This window comes from Panthera onca, chromosome A3, assembly GCF_046562875.1.
Source record: "Panthera onca isolate mPanOnc1 chromosome A3, mPanOnc1 haplotype 2, whole genome shotgun sequence".
In the NCBI taxonomy this organism is placed as follows: Eukaryota; Metazoa; Chordata; class Mammalia; order Carnivora; family Felidae; genus Panthera; species Panthera onca.
Window position 1 is genome coordinate 110,634,077 of NC_138341.1, and position 22,121 is coordinate 110,656,197.

Here is a 22,121-nt window from a genome sequence, read left to right on the forward strand (position 1 = left end):
GATGACAGCAGAACTGTTATCACTGCAATTCTGAATTCTACACTTTAAATATTTACATTTTTGTTGTATAAACTATTCTTCAATAGAGGGAAAAAGTTTGGTTAAGTGTGAATAACTGACAGCCCACAATAAATGTCCTCTATTTGTTTCAGCAAAGGACACTGTTTGCCCCTATACTCCAAGTCCAAAGCATATCTGCTCTTTATTTCCCAGTGATTTCTAACCCTGCTGACAACCTGATGCTTCCTCAATGCTTTCTTTATCCTTTTCCTTCTGAGATACTCTTCTCTCCTGGTCTCCCTCTGTGTCACTCATGAGCCCCTCTTGCTCAGTGTGCCTGGCAGAGGCTGGGGGGGCCCAGGCCCCACTTTTCTTTCACTAATGACTTCCAAGGCCATGGCTTTGGAATATCTCCTCTGAACTCCAGATCAGTATGACCAACTGTCTGGTGGATACACCCATGTGGACCACCCTATACTCCATATACGCCCTACGGAGTATCACCCTATAGTCTCTCACATATACAATTAATCACCAAGTGCTAGATTCTACCTTTAAAGTTTTTACTTTGTTGCTTCCTCTCCAACCCTTCCATAGGCCCTCATTATCTGTACCCTGCTACTATCCAATTGGTCCCTCCTATATCCATGTTGCACATGGCAAACCTAAATGATCAATAAACAAATGTGGCCATGTCACTCCTTGTCTTTGACGCCTTTAAACCTCACTGCCTAGAGAATTAATCAAAACCTTTAGCTGTACTGAAAATTTGCAGATACTGCAAGATGGCTCACTCAGCACCCAGTCCCACCTCCTTGTAGCTGGACTTTCTTACTATAGAGGCTGAGAAATGAAAAGCTATATTCCCCAGACTCCCTTGCAGCTCAGTTCTGTGTAAGATCTAGTTTGTTACTAGCAGATGCTCCCATACCAAATCTGGGGCAGAAGTAAATAAGCAATGTGAGAAGGTGACTGTGCTAGAGGGTCTTTGGCCAAGTATGGCAGCAGAAGCATCCAGTTCTGTAGCACCTGTGCAGAGGTTTTCAAGTCACATGGGATAGCTGGGCTCATCTACAGCTGCTCTGTTCCTTGCTGACAGCACCTTAGCTTGATTCACTGGCTCTCCCACAGATTTTGTGAGCTACCCAGTCAGTATCTTATAATAAACCCTTTCTTGACTATGAGGGTAGATAAAAAGTGGACTCTGTTATCTGCAACTAAGAACCCCAGTGGACACATCTAATATTCAGTGCCTTCTAAGACGCAGTCCCTACCAATTCCCCCATGATTTCCTATCTTTTTTTTTTTCTTTTTTTAAATTTCCCATCTTATACCTTATAATCTAAGATTGCAGTTTCCAGTCTCTGACTTAGCTCATGCTTCTCCTCTTGCTTTGAAGTTTCTGCCCATCTTTCTTCTCTTGATCTCAGAGTTACCCTTCAATATTTAGCTCTACTGGATCACCAAGTTGTCTGAATGGTTCTCTACTAAGCCCCACAGAACTTGGCAATACTAGCTTCATACACATTGCTCACTAAAGGAAATGGTCTGTGTGTCGTAACAGGGACCAAATGTTATCTCTGTAACCTTTAAGCCTACCCACACGGTGCTCCGCACAAAGCAGGTGCCCAAAAAAACCCGTGGACCTAAATCTTCTTTAATCCCTGACCCTTACTCATAGTTAACCTTAAGCTTTTTCCTGCCTTTCTACTTTCACTGAGATCATAAGGGTCCGAAATTTAACTCTCTTCATCTAAACTTTCATCTCACCTGTTAATAACTCTTCAGTAACCATCAAAGCATTATAGGATGCCCCAACATGAGCTCCAACTAAGCATAGTCAAAGGAATGGTCTTGTTTCCTCCTAGACCCTTACTCACCACCACCATGAATAAACCCATCTTACTGTTTACCATCTTTAACATCCAACTTTTTTTTTTTTTGAGCAGCAGGCAAAAGTTTATTAGAGTATAAGACCAGAAAGGAAGAAAAGTAGAAAGCTCTCAGAAAGGGGACATTCGAAAGTGAATGTCCTTAACATCCAACTAATTTTTGACTGTCTTCACCCTCAAGGCAGGGAGGAGGCAAATTGATTACGGTGATACACAATGCTGGTTACCAACTAAAAAAGCCACTCTTCCCTTTCTTCCTTGCCATCAGAACCATGATTTTGTTTGGATATTTACTTTCCACTGGCTTGTAAGGTGACCACTCCCAGCTTCAGAAGGGTAAATCATGGTAATTCTCAATGCCCTATCTAGTGACTAGAGACAGGTATAAGCATGTGATCCAACCCTGGCCTGCTGACCCTGAAGAGCATGGTGCTGCAGAAGCTTCCGGAAAAGGTCACATTCCCTAAAAAGGGTAAAGCATATGCAGAAATGTTCCCCATCTATGCTGTTTGTTGTATTTATAAGGAATGCTTGGAACTGCTGCAGCCATCTTGTGACCACAAAGATAATGTGGACAGGAAGAAGGTAAGCAAGTAGAAAGATGGAAGCATCTGGGTGCTTCTTAAGAAAGTCACGGACTCAGCCAACGCTAGAACTGGCCTACAACTGTCTTCAGATTACATAAGATAAATACATGTTCCCATCTAGACCACTTTTAGTTGAGTATTCTTTTATCTACACATGGATACATTCTATAGCAATATATTGCTATATTCTTCTGTGTAACAGTCAAGCTGTTCCTCCCATCCCCTTCATCACAATCCTTGAAAGAAGCCTGGGAATCCCAGCTCATCACTAGCCTTTCTTTATTTTCCTTATCTAGCGGCATCCATCATGTCTCTTCTAGGCTGCCTTTCCTTCCAACTATAAACACATGACCATCGTGTTAAAAACATATGAGAATGTCAGCAAATCTACTCCAGTGAGCATGTCTGGACTGCTCCATTTCTGAAGTTCACCCAATAGCCTATTTGTTGGGTAATCTCTTGTTCCTCCATCTTTCTCCTTGTCTTATCCCAAGATTGTTCTTCCACCTTCTCAAGACCTAGAGTTCCTTGACCCCACCACCTTTCCCTAGTGCAGTTCATTCCAAATGTTACTCCGTTTCTCTACTGAACCTCTAGCACATGGCTGACTACTTGAAGCAGCCCCTGTGTCTGAATACCACAACTTTTCTGCATATTACCAATCCTAGGGTACAGCTAGAAAAAAATCACACAACTGAGGCCGTACACATCAATGGTTTCCATCTTGGCCCCTCAGTGCAGCTAGACATGCCCTTTTTTTTTTCTTTTCAGTATTCTTTCTTACTGATCTCAGAAGCTACTCTAAAACTTTCATTACTCTAATGTCACAGTCCAATCCCCTTTCTTCCACCAGATAACCAGCACTTGACTTCTTAGAAAACAGATGTGGGGCACCTAGTGGCTCAGTCGGTTAAGCATCTGACTCCTGATTTTGGCTGAGTCATGATCTCATGGTTCATGACTTTGAGCCCCACATTGGGCTCTGTACTGACAATGCAGAGCCTGCTTGGGACTCTCTCTCTCCCTCTCTCTCTGCCTCAACCCTGCTCGCATACTCTCTCTCTCAAAATAAATAAATAAACTTAAATACCCACATCTACAAACCATCTCTATCTATTCAATATTCTCCTTTACCATCAATCTCAGGGGAACAAATGCCGTTTCTCATGTTCAATGCTAATCTCTCCATCAGTATTCTTTAAAAAAATTTTTTTTATATTTATTTTTGAGCGAGAGAGACAGAGATAGAACGTGGGCAGGGGAGGGGCAAAGAGAGAGGGAGACACAGAATCAGAAGCAGACTCCAGGTTCTGAGCTGTCAGCACAGAGCCTGATGCAGGGCTCGAACTCATGAGCCGTGAGATCATGACCTGAGCCGAAGTCGGCTTAACCAAGTGAGCCACCTGGACGCCCCCCATTTTAGCCATTTTTAAGTGTACGGTTCTGTGGTATTAAGTTTATTTTCACTGCTGGGCAACTATTACCACCATCCACCTCCAGAACTTTTTCATCTTCCTCAACTGAAACTCTCTACTCATTAAACAATTCCCCATTCCCCTCTCACCTCAGCCCGTGGCATTCTGTCTATGAATTTGACTACTCTACATTCTGTCTCTATGAATTTGACTACTGCAGGTACCTTGTGTAAGTGGAATCAGAAAATATTTGTCCTTTTGTGGCCAGCTTCTTTCACTCAGTATAATGTCTTCAGAATTGTAATGTGTCAGAATTTCCTCCTTTTTTTGAGACTGAATAATACTCCACTGTATGTATATACATTGTACTTATCTATTCATCCACTGATGGACACTTGGGTTGCTCCCACCTTTTGGGTACTGTGATTAATGCTGCTGTGAACTGTGGTGTGCAAATTCTATCACTGTTCTCTTCACACATCCTGCTTCAGTAGTCAGGTTTGCTCTTGCTAGCTTGCGGTCACTTTCCCTCTCTCTTTCTCAAACTTTCTTTACTGGTTCCTCACAGCCCACAAAATGTAACTCAAGTCTCTTAAACCATTTCTGTAAACATTCTCTAAATCGCCACTAAAAAATCCCCTCCCAGTTTCAGCTCTTCCCTCACAGCTAACCAGACTTACCTGGTGTCAGATATTCCTGCCCTGTTCTCCCATACTTTTACTAAAGATAACAAGACCTGCTTTTGTTCTTAGTCATCTGAATAAGTTCAATAAAGGATTCACCGACTCTTATAGAAAAGTACACATTTAGATTCAGATTTCTGCATGGGAAATCTCTGGGAATGATGACAGGGTAAACATAAGAATACACATGAAACTACCTGGTCTTTAAAAAGAATTTTTCGTGGGAATGCAAGCTGGTGCAGCCACTCTGGAAAACAGTATGGAGGTTCCTCAAAAAACTAAAAATAGAACTACCCTACGAGCCAGCAATTGCACTACTAGGTATTTATCCAAGGGATACAGGAGTGCTGTTTTGAAGGGACACATGCACCCCCGTGTTTATAGCAGCACTATCGACATAGCCAAAGTATGGAACGAGCCCAAATGTCCATGGATGGATGAATGGATAAAGAAGATGTGGTATGTATATATACAATGGAGTATTACTCGGCAATCAAAAGAATGAAATCTTGCCATTTGCAACTACGTGCATGGAACTGGAGGGTATTATGCTAAGTGAAATTAGTCAGAGAAAGGCAAAAACCATATGACTTCACTCATATGAGAACTTTAAGGGAAGGGAAACAAAAATAATATAAAAACAGGGAGGGGGACAAAACAGAAGAGACTCATAAATCTGGAGAACAAACAGGGTTACTGGAGGAGTTGTGGGAGGGGGGATGGGCTAAATGGGTAAGGGGCACTAAGGAATCTACTCCTGAAATCATTGTTGCACTATATGCTAACTAATTTGGATGTACATTTAAATAAATAAATAAATAAATAAATAAATAAATAAATAAATAAATAAAACAAGTTAAATTAAAAAAAAAAAAAAAGAATTTTTCAGTTTCTTAAAAAAATTAGACTCCTTAGGGAAAACTTGCAATCACAAATACTCCTTCTAATGTGCAGCTGGGAAGGAGCCAGTAGATGGTAGCCAATGGTCATTCAAGGTAATAATGAGAAAAGCTCAAGTTCCTTACATTGATGAATGAAGCATTGATGTAATCAGAATCTGGAACTCCTTCAACTGGTGTCAGATGGACTCTAGAATGATCATCTAGAAAAAAAATTTAACGTTTCAGTTAACGATACAACCACGCCGGTTGAGACATCTGTGCCTATGTGCACAGAGACACACATGTATTAAGATGTCAATGCAGCACTGTTTATAACAGCAAAAATTTGGACACATCTCAGCTATAATTCAGGGACTAGTTAAATAAATTAAGATATATTCACAACATGCAACAGTAAGCAGCTGATAAAAAGGAAAGTGAATGCTTCTGTTTCTTGACAGATGAACTGCCAATATACACCATTAAAAGAAAAAAGTCAGAACAATGTAACCAGGATACCAATTACATTTAAAAAAATTATGTAATATGCATATATTCATATATTAATAAGAAAACTTCAGTATCTATAAAGGCCTAGTATAGTGATCTCTATTATAGTATGTACCCAAAAATACACCAGAAATTTTTTTAAAGGATATTTTTTGAAAAGGCAATTATAAAAACAAAGCACAGTTCAACATTTTGCTCTCCCATCCCACTGGATTATACACACCCCATTTTGGAGACCACTGGCCTAGACAAATGTCTGTTAGGTTATAAATCAACTGACTAGCAATGACTAACTCTGGGAAGGGGTTAATGAAGAGAACTCTGTATTAGGATTTCATTGCGATAAGCACTACAAAAACCTGTAACAACCACATACTTCCTATCTGGTCCTGGTAAAATTGCTCCTCTTGACCCAGAAACTTGAGGCCTATGGGCAAGCTCCTCATTGAACTTGATGAGCACCTGGGGTCACTCTGGGGTCCACAAAGGCTCTCCCAGCCCAAAGGTTTGACCCTACTCTTATTACCAGCTCTCCTATGATCAACCACGAGATTCTTTCCATCCTCAAAAAATCTGGCTAGAGATGCAGTTTCAGATTACACGCCAGGAAACTCTATGAACACTCACAAGGCAAGATGTTGACGTATCGATTTTTTTCCTTGTTTTCCTCCTTGGAGGCAGCTTCACAGGTGGCTTGGATAGGACAAGCAGGGAGAGCCTGAAAGGTTAAGAGAAATTACAGGAAGTTACTAACAGGGATAAATACCAAACATGCCAAATGCTGCACTATCCCCCAACCTGACAGCAAGTTGTACCCTTACTTGGGGGAAAAAGATGGGCCCAGGGAATACTTGCAGCCTAACACAGAGAGTGCACCTCTCCTCTAAATATAGCCTGCAAGCTCCTTAGAGTTTAACACCAAGAATCCCCAGGGGGCAGAATACCCTTTCTGTTACTAAAAGTGCAGCATGCTCTTTATATGATTACTGAGTGGTTAGGGATCTGTTACAATGCTGGGTCAAAATGGGCCACCCCTGTAAACAGGAATGGGGACAGAACTGAAGGGATGGGCCATTTATCCCCATGTTAACCAACATGCAAAGATGAGAAGCATCTCAGAGTGAACCACACAGGAGGGGTCTGGATGGTCAGCTGAGTTAAGCCCTCTCTAGGGACCTGAAGGGTATGGCAGCCCCGTCGCCCGTACCACGTGGCAAGAAAGCAAGGACAAGCAGATGGGTGGGAGAGCATTCACATGGACACAGCAGTTAGGAAGCAGAGGATTTGGGTTAAGTGACACTGGATCTGCACCATTTTAGCACTGGGAAGTGTGTGGGTAGAAATAAATGGTTTGACATGAGATAGTCTGGATTGTATGAACTTGAGAAAATCTGTTAAACTTTCTAGGACATTTCCTCATCTGTACAACTGGGCTAATGATATCTGCCACATGAGGAGTAAATACCATAATCTCATGTCTGGCACAGAATAAGCGTTCAATAAATTAGTTTTACAGGAGTGGGAAGCTAAGTTTTATTAATTGAATTGCTTTCTTCTTACATGCTCCATATATTCAAAATTCAGAAAGCAAAAAAAAGAAAGTTTCAAATTCCAACCTAGATAACCTTTCTGACAAATGATTTGGAAATATGTTTTATGAGCCTTAAAAGTATCCATACTCTTGACGTAGCAACTCTACTTCTGAGAATCTAGCCTGAGGAAATAAAAATCTTTGCTCAAATTATTTACTTTATCATTGTTTGGAACGACCCAAAACTGAAAACAACCTCAGTTTTCAACAGTAGGGGAACAGTTAAGTAAATCATGGTTCATGTACTACTTTTCATTTATTTTTGTTGACAGATATACGTTACGTACCTATTAGGTGCTGGGATAAATACAGAGCCAACAGTAGTGAATCAGTCATATACACAGTCCTTGTTCTCAAGGACAGTACAAACTTGTGAAAGACATTGAACAAATAAAACAAATAAATATAAATTACATACCATGATAAGTACAATGAAAGAACAGAATGTTACTACAGAAAGTATCAGAAAGCCTAAGAAATACCCAAATTTAGATTAAGGGTAGGTCTCGATGAGGAAGGAGAAGTGTGGAAAGTAGTATTCTAGGCACAGAGACCAGCATCTGTGATGACCCAGAGGCAGGAGAAGGCCTGGCTGTGTGAGGCGAATGAAAGGTTAGTGAGGGTATTCGGTAGACAACGTGGAATGTGGTTGGTGAGGATGGCAAGAGGAAGTGGAGGGGAGAAGCTTGGCAAGGATAGTATGTGCAATTCCATGTAAGTCCTTGAACAGAGGGTTTGAATTTTATTTTCAGTGTATGAGAAAACCATGTAAGGCTTTTCAACTGTACTCCAACTTACATGCTAAAGAATCGCTCTGGCTGCTATGTGGAAAAGGGACCAGTGGGAAGGCAAGAATGGGAGCATGAAGGATGATGGTACAAGGAAAGATGCATCTGACACATATTCTGGAGTTAGAATTAGAGATGGGAAGGTGGGTTGGGAAGAGAGAGACAGGAATAAAGGATGGCTCTCAGGTTTCTAGCTTTGAATATCAAAGAAGTGTATCATTAAATAAAAGAAATGCCAGCCTAAACGCAACAAATTTTTCCAGACAGATGCAAAAGCTTTAAGAAGAGAACAAATACACTTCCCAGGAACAAGCAAGATCACGGTAGGAGAAACTAAAGTGGGAGACCCTAACAGGAGTCAGGGTCTCATAGTCCACCTGCCTTCACTCGCTCATGAGAATTTCCTTTCAGAGTTAAAGCCCTGCAGGTTCTGCATGTCATTTTACGGAGAGAGGCATTTCCTTAGACCCTGCGCTGCCAATACCTAAAGGGGAAAAGGGAGTTTCCTGGGCTGGACTCTTGCACATGGAACAGAGACCTGACTGAAGACTGGAATTTCCCAGTTCACCCCCGGTTTGCCTTCTCTTCTTCCAGACAGGCTAGATGTCCATAGGTTTCCACCCTGCTACAGGGCAGGATGAGATACAAGTCCTCATGACAAGCCAGAGACATTATTTTTCCGTACACCCCTTATCTAAAATGATGTAGAGCACAAGTAGTGACAGCAAGACTCTTGAAAATAGGCCTCAGGGGTCAGTTAGGACAATGACCACACCTTATAGTCCAATCAGCATTCCCAGCTTCCCATAGTGACGATGCAGGAAAACTAGGTCTCCAGCAAGGCTGAGACCCCTAAAAGGAAAGTTAGGGAGAAACAGGCACCATTGTTTGGCAAGAGAAAAGAAAGGGCCTGACCCAGAGAACTTGGTGCTACATGCAAAGGGTCACGCTGAAGAATCCAGGGCAGGGGTGAAAACAAGGTGGGGGGCGGGCGGGGAACTCTATACTTTCAGTTTCTACTCTGAAAAACCTAGTTCACAGAGGCACAAGCATCTGAACCAGAAGGCTACCAGATGTTAAAATCTCTAGAAACACTAGGTGGCATCAAAGACCATGTCATCCCTTGCTTAAGCTCTTTCTGGAAGCCAGGCTATGAATGAAATCATTTTTTTTAAATGTCAAGTTTAAAAAAAAAAAAAAAAATGTTTTCAACTTTTATATTTATAAAAAAGGATATCCATTGCACAATTTAAGTCTATGTATTTATTTCCGAGAGAGAGAAAGAGAGCAAGCAGGGGAGGAGCAGAGAGAGAATCCCAAGAAGGCTCCTCACTATCAGCCCACAGCCTGATGTTGGGCTTGAACTCACAAACCCTGAGATCATGACCTGAGTCGAAACCAAGAGTCAGATGCTTAACCGACTGAGCCACCCAGGCGCCCCTCCATCACACAATTTAACTTAGAAGTTCTCTTTGGGCCCTTCCTCTTCATATCCTCTTCCTTTTCCTCCCACAAGTAAACGCAGAATTTTGTGTTTACCATCACCTTACTTTATTTGTATCCCACACATTCTGTATCTCTGAACATTTTATATTTTTTTGTTCAGTCTTTTTTTTTTTTTTTAATAAAAATGGAATCATAATCAAGGGGTGACCTTTTCTCTTGCCCAACATTATATTCTGAAGATTCACTCAGGTTGCTCCAGGTAGCCAAAGTTCATTCACTTCAACTACTTTGTAGCACTCCATTTTGAGACCACACCATTTATTTATCCATTCTACTACTGATGAATATTTGGGTTGTTTACAGTTAACAATCCTGCTTTGAGCACTAATTTGTATGTGTTTCCTCGTGCACATGTGCAAGAGTTTCAGGTATGAGCATCTTTAATCTTACCAGATAAGGCCAAACTGTTTTTCGAGATAGTTGTACCAATTTACACTCCCAAAAGCAACGTGAAGTGTTTTAGTTTTTCTGTATCTTCACCAACATTTGCTGTCAGACTTTAAATACAGCAAATGTAGGTTTAATTTACATTTCCTTGATTATTAATGAGGTTCACCATCTTTCCATAGTTTCCTGGTCAACAGGATTCCCTCCAAGTGTTTCCCCTACTTTTCGACTGGATTGCTTATTTATTTTATTTATTTGTGGGAGTTCTTTATATGTTCTGGATACGCATCCTTTGTCAGTACAACTGTTACAAACATATTTTACAAAGTTGTGGCCTGCGCTTTCGTTTTCTTTGTCATATCTATTTATGGACAGAAGTTTTGCATTTTAATGTAGTCAAGTTTATCAATGATTCCCTTTATCAACATTTTAAATCTTAAATCCTTTTTCACTGTGAGTTCATAAGTATACTTCCCTCCATTACTATCTCTATGTTTCATTGTTTTTGTCTTTTAAATTACAGTGTCTACACCTTGGTATGAAACAAGAATTCAACTTCATTTATTCCAAAGGGTTACTCAATTGTCCCAGCACTACTCATTGTAAAGACCATCCTTTAAACTGCCATGGTATTTCTGCCATAAATAAGTTTCCACTCATACATGAATCTGCTTTGGGGCTCTCTATTTTGTTCCAGTGGTCAATCCGTCTATCCCAGTGCCAATACAAAACTGTCTTAATTAATTTTGTAATAACTCTTTATATCTGGTAAGGCAGGTCTCCTCACCTTGTTCTTCTTCTTCAGGAATGTCTTGGCTATTCTTGAATCTTTTCTCCTCCATATAAATTTTAGAATCAGCTTGTCAAGTTCCACAAAAAACCTGTTGGGATTTTTATGGGAATTGCATTGAATCTATATATCAGTCTGGGGAGAATTGACATCTTTACAATATTGAGCCTTCTAATTCACTGATCTTAACTCTTCACTGTTTAGGCTTTTTCTTTAATGCCTTCAAACATTTTTATAATTTTCTCCAAAGATTCTGTAAAATTTTGATAAATTTATTCCTTTTGGATGCTACTGTAAATGACATATTTTAAAAATTATTTGATTTTCTGATTGTGGCTTATGTGTAGAAATTCATTAATTTTTTATGCTGTTTTTGTATCTATCAACCTTGCTAAAATAACTTATTAATTCTAATAATTTAGCTGATGGGTATTTGGATTTCTCCAAGGACAATTATTCTCTTCTGCAAAGACGCATATTTTGTTTCTTCTTCTCTAATCCTTAATGCCTTTCATTTTTTTTCTTGCCTCACTGTGCTGCCTAAGATCTCCAGATGGTTGCTGGGTCTCATTCTCTTCTAAATCTGAATCCCCTTGCAAACACTCTCACCCAAGCAAGAGTCATCAGTGCCTAAGGACTCTGACACGACAGGGTATCTACTTCCTTTTAAGGCAGTTCATCTCATTGCAACAGTTCTGGTTAGGAGGACCCAACACCCAGACACACATTTCTTTTGTATTTACCTTACACTGACTAGTGGAAAACTCAGAGGTCAGCTGGAGCCTTCTCTGTCCCTTGGACACCCCAAACCCCCAACTCCCTGGCCTCTGAATTCCAAAGCCCCTGACACATTTCCTGTCGATGCCTATAGGTTTCTGACTCTGATTCATTTATTTAGAGACAACTCGGTCAATGTACAGGCTATTCTGCCTTCCCCTTACTCAGATGCCACACAGTTCTGTTGCCAGATCACACACACATGCTTCGCCACTTGGAAGTCCAAGAGTTAAGCTGTCTCTATAAGGATGTAGAGTCATGAGTTGGAGCAGGGAGGGTGTCACATCCTGCTTGCAATGTGACATGGCAGATCCAGACCATCTCACTGTCTCCACTCTTCTCTCTCTTCTCTGTCACTTTTCCTCTCAGAAGCTAACTAAATTTTGTCTTTTTCTTTTAAGCCTTGAACATGCTTTAGGGACCTCAATAAGTGGCTTTTCAGAGTGTTTCTTTTAGATAAATTCAATGCTTCTAAGACAAATGCTGGCCAATTTAAAACGTCCAGCTTATACCTCTAGGACGAAGGCCATCGCCTAGAACTTTCAACCATTGTTGGGTTTCATAGAAATGCTACACACTCTCCTTTTAGCCTCAAATATCTGAAAACAGCTGTCATGTCCTATGCTTATTATCCCTTCAGCTGTTCACCTCTATGGTCCAATTTTTCTCCACAACAACTTCCCATTTGTGATATTCCTTTCCAAAGAGACTGGATCACAAGACTCCTGGGCACAGTTCAAGCTGGGACATCAACTTTTATTCCACATGTTATATATCCATTAAAGTACAGTGGATATTATGCTAAAGCTAAGCTCCATTAGTTTCATTTACCATGTTAAAAAACTCTACTTTTTAAAATGTTATGAAAAGAATATGCTTATAAAAAAAGTCAAATAATTCAGTAAAAAGTGAAAGTTCCCTATCATGTCTCTCCTATATTCTACCCTCCTTGTAGTTAACCACTGCTCATAGCTCACAGTATTTTTCCAGACTTTAAAAAGTATTTTTGGGGGCAAATGGCTGTCTCAGTCAGTAGAACATGTAACTCTTGATCTTGGGGTCATGAGTGTAGAGATCTTGGGTGTAGAGATTATTTTAAAAAATAAAATCTTTAGGGGATGCCTTGGTGGCTCAGTCGGTAAGGCATCGGACTCTTGATCTCAGCTTCAGTCTTGATCTCAGGATCATGAGTTCAAGCCCACATTGGGCTCCATGCTGGGTGTGAAGCCTACTTAAAAAAAAAAGATAAAACCTTTAAAAAGTAAGAAGTATTTTTTAAAAATGGGATTATACCATGTATAGTCCTCTGCAATGTGTTTTCTCCCATAACAATGACTTAGAAATCTAGGTCAAGACATTTTTTATTATTTTTAATTTTATTTATTTTTTTAAAAAGTTTATTTCTTTTGGGTCGGGGGGAGTATGCATGCACTCGTGTGAGCAGGGGAGGAGCTGAGAGAGGAGAGAGAGAGAATCCCAAGCAGGCTCAATGCTGTCCGCGTGGAACCCGATGCAGGGCTTGAACTCATGACCCTGAGATCGTGACCTGAGCTGAGGAGAAGAGTCGGACACTCAACTGACTGAGTCACCCAGGTGCCCCTCTTTTTTTAATCTTTATTTTAAGTAAGCTCCACACCCAATATGGGGCCTAAACTCATGACACTGAGATCAAGAGTCGCATGCCCTACTAAGTGAGCCAGCCAGACACTCCTAGAATTTCATAATAGATGCAAGAAATAATTTAGCCATTCTGTGATTTGACAGGTATTTGCCTTTCATTTTATTTTCTTTGCTATTATAAATAATGCTGTAATGAACAACCTCGTACAAATACATACTTGGTTTTCTGTTAGAGTCCCAGAAGTTAGGTCAGATAGTATAAACATTTAAAATTTGATTGATATTGCCAAATCATCCTCCACTGCTATCCCAATTTAAACTTGCTCTACCCGTGCATAAGCATATCTGTATCCCAATACCTTTGCCCATACTTCATCAATCTTCTTAAATTTTCAAATCTAACAGGCCCAAAATAATGGTTAGTTTTAATCTGGATTTCCTTGACTACTATATGTAGTTGAGCTTTTCATATGTTTATAGACCATTTGGTTTCTTTCTATGAACTATTAACTTTTCTACTGCACTGTTTACTTTTTTCTCACAGGTTTATAGAAGCTCTTTGTGTATTATGAAAAATTCTCTACTTGCAGCAAACCGTTTCTAACAGTTGGCCATTTTATGACATCATTTTTCATAGGAACATTTAATATTTTAATATATTTATTATCCTTCAATCTATTCCACTGTGGATTCTGAATCTTGTGTTTTGCTTAAAAAGGCCTTCCTCACCCCATGATCATATTATTCTGACAGTAGACACAAGCTGGTATGTTTGCCCTATGTGTTACTCCTTCTCTTTCCAGCCAGGGCTGACTGATGTGGGCACAGTCACACCTGAGCTGCACTGTGCCAGACCAGATTCTCAGGACTGTGATACCAAGAAAGGAGCAGAGGCTTCTCTAGAGAGCCCCAGAGCCACCAGGATAGGGCTTGTTCTGCCCCAGGGCTAGTAGTCCACATCAGCTTTTGATTCTGCCAGCTTCCCTAGCTTGATGCTTCCCAATTAATGCTTTGGGTTTTTGTTGTTGTTGCTTAATTTGGTTGAGTTGACTTCTGTTTTTAAACAAAAAACCTTAACTGACTTAGCAGTTTAGTATTAGACAGGGCTGTGGTGGAGAGACCGAGGGGGGAAATGAGGGCGATGTACCCCTGATCACTGGGTTCAGACGAAGGGAAAGGAAATATCAACCAAGTTACAGGATGAGAAAGAGCAAGTCACCCATAGTTCCCGACTTCAGTTACTGCTTGCAATCGCCTGGGATATTTTCTCACTGGTGGTAAAGATGCGGAAGAATCCCAATTAAAAGGAAATGAGAAACATTAAAACCTAGGTGTGGGGTAACTTCCGACACTATTAGATAATAAGAAAAAGCCCAGCTCCAACATCAAATGTTTATGTCCAAAGACAGCACAAAACTTAGGGCCTTTCTATGACTGTGCCATGCATTTTGGTGAGCCAAATGTTAAGATTTCAGTATTTTGCTGACTGCTGAATGTTAATGCTAATGGAATTTACATCTTTCCTGGGTGGCTCATGTGAAAGACAGGGCCTTAAGTGAGACAGTGAAAATGATGCCGAAACAGAGGAGTTGGGAGAAAGCCAACTTCTAAAAATCTTTATTATGCTCTCCACTGCACCCTACTTTTATGAGGAAGAAAACTGCCCCATAACTCAGCTCTCATCGCTCACGGATAGCCAGGATATAAGCACAACACAATTTGGAGGTTAAAATACATAAATAAAAAGAAAAGAAAAGAGCTAATACTTAGAGGAAACTGCAGGAATTCATGGAGTTGGATCATCAAAAATCACATAGGAATAGTTGTTGATACAGATTTTAGAGATTTCAGACCAAGGAGGGAAGAGCATCATTCTTGGATAAGGCCAAATTTCTAATTTCAAATTATAATATGGTTAAGTGAACTTCTGCAGGTAGTGTAACAGCTCAGGAGACTGGCCACAAAATGGCAGGCTAGGTTGGCCAGTGGAAACCTGGACTGAATGCTAAATCCAGCTAAATAACAATGAAAAGCCAGAAAGCCTTTGGCACAAAGTGTGGGATATCAGTGCTACAGGGGCTCCCAGAGGCTCAACCTTCTGAGTGACACCTTCACTGTGTCCCTGATAGGATAACATTTGCCTTCCCAGAGAGTGCACGTGTGTATGGAAAGCACTGGAATCTTTCAGAAGTGCTTTCCAGTCTTTACCAGAGTCAGATGCTGGTGGAAGGGACTGGCTTCAAAATGAGATTCGTGATGTTAGTGGGATGGAAGAAGCCTCAGAGGCCATAGTCACCAGGGCTCTGACATCTCTAGTTGTGGATAAATCATTGTGAGGCTCCTAATAATAAAAATGGGAGGCAGCTAGCCTAGGTCAGTGAAGGGGGACTGCCTAGACCACTAAGGTACAGAAAGGGCTCCTTTGCATCCAACTCCTGGCCTGGGTCAGTTCACGATCCAGAACCCTTCAGTGTTAGGCATATGTAAGGAAGAACTCTGCCCCATAACATCAACACTCATATACCATGAACTTCCTCTTCATCTTCCCTTAAGAATCCACAGCCACCTACCATGGTAGCTCCCTGGGGTAAAGAGAAATACACTGTTTGGGATCTATTAGGTTCTGGCCTTGAGCTAACTAATTCCTGGGAACCCAGAATGTCACTATTTTATGCTAGTTAGAATGGACCCTTTGCAGGCCAGGAGATGGAAAGAGTTTTGGCCCAAACTGCACACATTAGGAACTACCTATTTTTCCCAATGTATGGTTGGAACAGCTATCTAGAGAAAGTGACAGAATACCAACAATGGTCTCTTAATCCAATGGATAAAGAGGACCATTAAAATAGCAAGAGCAAATGCAAGCTTTGCCAAAAGGCTAAGTCTCTAGGTGAGTTACAGAGGTCTGAACTGCTACAGAAGATTATAAGTTGCAGGAAAATGAGATACTACATCTCCATGTGTGAGTTTAGTGATGGCATGAAGCGAGTGCTCAGTTAACTACTAGTATTAGCTATTCTGATGATTCCTATTACCACCTCCCCACATGCAAACTACAAAATAAACTAGCATAAAAGACTGGCAGTGTTTTAAGGATGTCAGATTATAATATACAAATCGTGCAGAGGTGCCGATTTACAGGTGCTTTTCCAGATGCACTCTCCTTTCTACAAATCAGCATAACTGCTGGAATATAGCTATTGACTAATAGCTGTTTTTTCCTCTACCGTGCACAAAGACTACATGAAGCAGTTCCCGTTCTCATGGCAGGAGCAGCCTCAGGGATTAATCATCTTGACCTCTCTCTGATGTGATCTGGTTCATGAGGATTTTGTCTGTTTCACAGGGCATCACCCTGACAACTATGCTGATGACATCAAGCTCACAGGACTTGAAGGAATTATGTACCTTAGCTGTTCAGGCTGGACATCAAAAATATGGCCTGCCACTTCTGCCAAATTTTCTGAAAGTCAAAGACCTGTGGCATGTCAGGATATCCCCTCCAACATAAAGGACAAGTTGCTGCTCCTTGCCCATCCCCCTCCCTCCTTAGGAAGGACTGATGCATGCTGAGCCATTTTAGATTTTGAAGACAGCCTATACCACATGCATGCTGGTGTCCTGTTCTGATTCATTTACTGAGTGATCTGAAAAGAGAGAAGGCTCTCTAGCTAACCCAGGCCACAAAGAAATTGGTTCTGGTTGATTCTGTGGGACCCTAACTGTCTGTGCTTAAGGCTGAGCAGAAAAATCATAATGAAAAAGTTTAGGATTTGGGGACAAAACCATGATCCTGTCAGCAAGTTTAGCTGGGTTGCTAGCTTAGCATCGGGCTCTGGTAGAGACGATAAGCCTGACCATGGGTAACTAGATATTCAAGTGACTTCAGCTGCCCATTATCAGCTAAGTAGTATATGACTTAACAAGCCACAAATTTAAACATGTCCAACAAAATTCTACCACCAGATGGAAGTGATGTGCACAGAACACCTGCCACCTAGCCACTCTAGACACACCTAACTTCCCAATGATATCAACAGTTAACAGAAGAAAAAAGTCCAGCCTAGTGCACAAATGGCTCTGTGAGATATACTGGCCCATTCTGGAAGTGGACTAATACGGGATAATCTACTTAAGGGATGTTCTGAATGAGTACAGAAGAGAAATCCTTCCAGGAAACAGAACTTCAAGCAAGGTATCACACTACCTCACTGGAGGTCAGGATCTAAGCCGATCCCTGGGTGGTGGACAACTGGAACAAGAAAGACAGGAAATATTTATGCTTCACCTGTATGCTCACCAGATAGCATTCACCGTTAAAAACCCAAGAGATGTTGCTCGGCCCTTTCCTCCACTACCTTCGGTGCTAGCCCAATGAACCCATGAACACAGTGGCCATGGTAGCATGGCAATTGGCTCTCACCACAATATCTGTTTAAATCTGCCTACCACGCCTCTAGGAATACCACCTCCGTCCAGGGATTTACTGGAATGTTTTATCTCAGGCAATATTCCTCTAAACAAAAAACTCATTTCACAAAAAAAGACATTTGGCCATGAGGTCACAAACCCTATTACCTAGAAGCAGTGGGCACTATAGATTATGAAACAGTAGAGTGGCTATTTGGGACCTAGCTATGGTATTCAGGCTGGGTGCTATCTTCGGGGATGAGGTAAATGTTCCCAATCAATAATGAGCACTACACAATGCCATTTTTCCAATAGCCAAAAAAGAGTCCAAGTTACTCCATTAACTCTTGCCCGGTAAATGGTCTCCTGCTTTAACTCTTGCCTCTTTCCTATCTATTCTCCACATCATTGCTAATGATTTTCTCAGAGTGCAAAGCTGCTCACATCACTCTCCACTCCTCTAAGCCCTTCAGTGATAAAACAGGTATGAGTGGTGACTCACCCACCCAATAACCATTCTTCCCTTCCCCCTTGCTACTATGGCTTCCATTCTGTGGGCTTGTCTGCCTAACCCCGACACGACACAGGAAAAATCTGGACTGATCTCAGTCAGTTGCAGTAAGCCTAATTCTCCCTTGCTTGTGATTGATTTAAGAAAGAGCATGTGACAAGGGAAGTCTTCAGAAGCTCTTGGGAAAGTTTTCCTCACTGATAAAAGGAGACACACAGGAAGAAACAGTCATCCTTTTCCCACTGGACCTTGTTATACCTCCATGTGGCACTTAGAACTGAGGAAGACGTTTTGGCAACATGAGGGGAGTCAGCCTAAAAGACAAAGCTGACACATGGCTGAGTAGGAAGATGTGAAGGAGACTGAGAGTTTAACAATGCCCCAGTTGATGAATTAGCCAACTCTGGAACTGTTCCTCTCTGTCCATCCCCCTCTCTCTAATCATTACCATCTTTCGTCAACCTATCAGCACCTTGGCACTTAACAACTGCTGCAGCCCCTAACTGTACTCCCTGCATCCATTCTGGTCTCCCTATGGGCTCTTCTCTATTTAGCTGCCAGAATGATTTTTCTCAGAATATAAATCTGGTTGGTCCATGGCTTTCTCTTCTCTCATCACAATCCACAACATCTACAGCCTGGCCCAGTTGCCTTACACAGTTTCGTATCTTACCACTTCCCCAAGTCTCTGCCCTTTAGTCACACACAGCCCTTCTTTATTTTTTGGATGTGCTCTTCCCTTACCCACCCTTACTAGTGATAGCTTGGCTCCTGCTATTTCCAGTGCCTGCAATATTTCCCACACCACTTTTACCAATGCCCTCGCCTATGATTAGGTCTCAGTTAAAACATTTCTTCAAGGAAGTTCTGAACTGGAATCAGAACTGGTAGCTGGGAATATCAACTGGTAGATCCACAAACATGTTCAGCTTCCTTAAGGGAGTTACAAAAAAAAAGTACAAATCTAAATACCCCAAATGAGGCCTGTGCTCAGCAGTCTTTCATGGTCTTCATTTCTATACTGACTTATTCCTATTGTCTATTGCTTAAGACACTCTGCGACCCCTGTTCCAGACTCTAAAAGGCCACCTCTTAATATAGGCTCCTACAACTATGCACCAGTCCTTTATGCCTTATATTACTGTCTGAATTTATATATTTTTGTTCTTATTTATGGGGGTTTTCCTACTGGACAGTGAGTTCCCTGAGTGCAGGGACTGGATCTGTTTTTGCTCCCCAGCAAATCCTTGGTACCTCACACATATTAGATGCTTGGTAAGTATTTATTAAACAAACAAAGTAACAGATGCGATGATGGATGGATGGATGGATGGATGGGTAGATGAGAGAGGTGAGGCAAACCCTATTTCATTTCCTGTCTATGATCACATAGGAAAGGAGTCAGATGAACCTGGTAGAAAATTTCTCACCTCTTAACCCGTTAGAAACCTGTTTTCTACCCCGTGACTCAAAAGGCCCGACCTTTGGTCTGCCTTCCTCCCTGCTGACACACCAGCCTCGGCAAAGAACTCACATTGAATTCCTCTCTGAAGAGCTTATTGTCATCAGCCATTCTCCGGTTAATCTCCTCTTCCAGCTTGTCCACGGGTAGGGGTGGATACTTCCTATTGGTGCTTGGAGACCTGGCCAGAAGTGGCACACTCTGGGGTTCTGCAGTATACAAGGGGGAGGAAGGTTGGTCATGGTCAGGTGCTCTGGAGACCCAGCCCTTCTCTGGAGACTAAACTGGGTGTTCTATCTCATGCACCAGGCCTCCAAAAACCAGGACTGCTTTCTTCAAGTCTTCCCCCTCCCTGCCCTTTTAGGATGGGAAACCCCTAATTTCTTGATTTTATTCTCCATGAAGGTTCCCCATGTCATTAAGGGGGGGCCTTACCCACATCCTCAGTGCGGCCATTGGATAAGCGGAAAGAATTGGAATGGCTCCCAGCTTGCTTGTATTTCTTAAACCTAATGAGAAAATGTTCATAGTGAAAAAGCAAGCATAGAGTCAGGAGAGACCAATCACTAGCTTTATGTTTCCATGTATCAATTCAGCATCCTAAATCTCCTTTACCAAATAAACATGTTCTTTTAGAGACAGGTCCTGCACATGCTGAGGCAGCTCCATTACAGGGTGATCGAGTGCCTCAGGATGTTCCTGCTCATCCTCAGCACACTAGAATTCAACCCAGGTGCCATAACAGTATATTCTGGCTTGTATGGCTCCTCTGTGTGGCTCCAGTTCCAGGACTGACTGGAGATGACAGCCACATCAGGTGGAGAAGGGGTAAGTGAGTAGAATACAGTGGAGGGGAGATAAGAATATCCCTATTAAGCTAAAATGCTGGTATTTCCCCGGTGCAATCAGGGAGAAGCCCGGAGCTTCAGACTGGGTGGGCACAGGTCTGGCTACAAGTCTCCTGCAGAATGGTGGAGACACATGACAAATTGTAGGGGTGTGTAAGGTTCCCTTCTCTTTTTCCCTGCAAAAGAACAGAGGGAGCACAGAGCAGCTTAAGCCAAAGATAAGGGCAGAGTTAATCCCAATTAGCCAGGGCAGTAACTTTAGCAAGAAGAGGACAAATGCATCTCTCTCTTCTCTCCCCTGGCTTCCCCTTGCTTGCTTTTCCTTCCTGTTTGATGAACAATATCTAGAGGACCCTGAAGAAAGTCAGAAGGGGGAACTCTGTAATTCACGCCGTTCAGTTCAGCACACCAGGGTCAGGGATCCTAGATCTTAGGTGTGTCCCCAAACCCCCAACTAGAAATATAGGTCTCTAGTCAGCACACCTTCTCCATTCAGGTACTTTTAGGGGTTGCTACAGTAGGGTTAGATCTGAGGATCTTAACCCACCTAACAGCAATGACACAGATTATATCTTTTCCCTCAACCTCAAACCACCATCCTGGGCTTTAGGTTAAACTGGAGCTGGGGACTGGATTTGGGCAGATGGAAGCAAAGCGGAGGGGCTGGGTCTTGAGGAAGACCATGTAGAGCTTTTAAACCATTACTACGTAGAATTTTAATTTTAGTATCACAAGGCAGTCCCCTCTATCCTATTCACTGTTCTTATCTCACTATCTTCTGGACTGTGTGGGCATACTGAGACCCTGGGGTATTGAAACAGAGTCCAAGAGAACGTAGAAGCTGTAGCATGCTCACCTTAACATGTACAGAACTATGATAATAAACACGATCACGAGCAGAGAGGACAGGGCTACCATCACTGCAATAATTGGCGTCTCATCTGAAATGGAGAGAATACGTCATTACCATCGTATGCAATGGAGAGCTCACTCAATGCTTCTGTAGATGGCAGGCCATGGATAGTGAGTGAGAGACAGAACATGTTCCACTGCCACCCCAGGGCCAGTGTGGGTGGAAGGCGAGGCAAAAGGTAGGGTGAGGACCCAGAGTGACACGCCCATCCCATCTCTGATTTGGACATTTGTTTACTGGCTCCCTGCATTAGAATAAAAGCCCTATAAGGCAGAGACTCTGTTTCTTTCATTGCTATAGAGCCTAAAACAGTGCATAGCGCGTGCGCGCGCGCACACACACAGACACACACAGACACACACAGACACACACACACACACAACAAGAAACAAAAACCAAAAAACCCTCAAATATTTGAAAGCATGAACATATCAATCCTGATGGCAAGCTAGGTGTGTAGGGCCATCAGTGCACTCTGTCCTAGTCTCAATGGGCTCCATCTAGAGGATAGGAGAGGAAGGTAAAAGGGCAGTTTTCCTATTGTAAACTC

The 22,121-nt window shown here is 41.8% G+C and overlaps 1 protein-coding gene across 7 annotated transcripts in view; it reads right to left on the bottom strand.

The window, feature by feature from the left end:
* The window catches only part of PTPRA (protein tyrosine phosphatase receptor type A), a 159,507-nt gene that overhangs the window by 28,879 nt on the left and 108,507 nt on the right, over nucleotides 1-22,121 (bottom strand). For 6 of the 7 annotated variants that reach the window (XM_060613629.3, XM_060613624.3, XM_060613616.3 and 3 more), the window contains 5 exons: nucleotides 21,515-21,599; nucleotides 20,246-20,319; nucleotides 19,883-20,019; nucleotides 6,596-6,686; nucleotides 5,603-5,679 (listed from right to left, as the gene is read on the bottom strand). In XM_060613629.3, the coding sequence (XP_060469612.1) occupies nucleotides 5,603-5,679; nucleotides 6,596-6,686; nucleotides 19,883-20,019; nucleotides 20,246-20,319; nucleotides 21,515-21,599 (464 nt within the window). Of the gene's footprint in view, nucleotides 1-5,602; nucleotides 5,680-6,595; nucleotides 6,687-11,027; nucleotides 11,122-19,882; nucleotides 20,020-20,245; nucleotides 20,320-21,514; nucleotides 21,600-22,121 lie in introns of those variants that run through there. The other variant, XM_060613659.3, reaches the window with a different exon arrangement.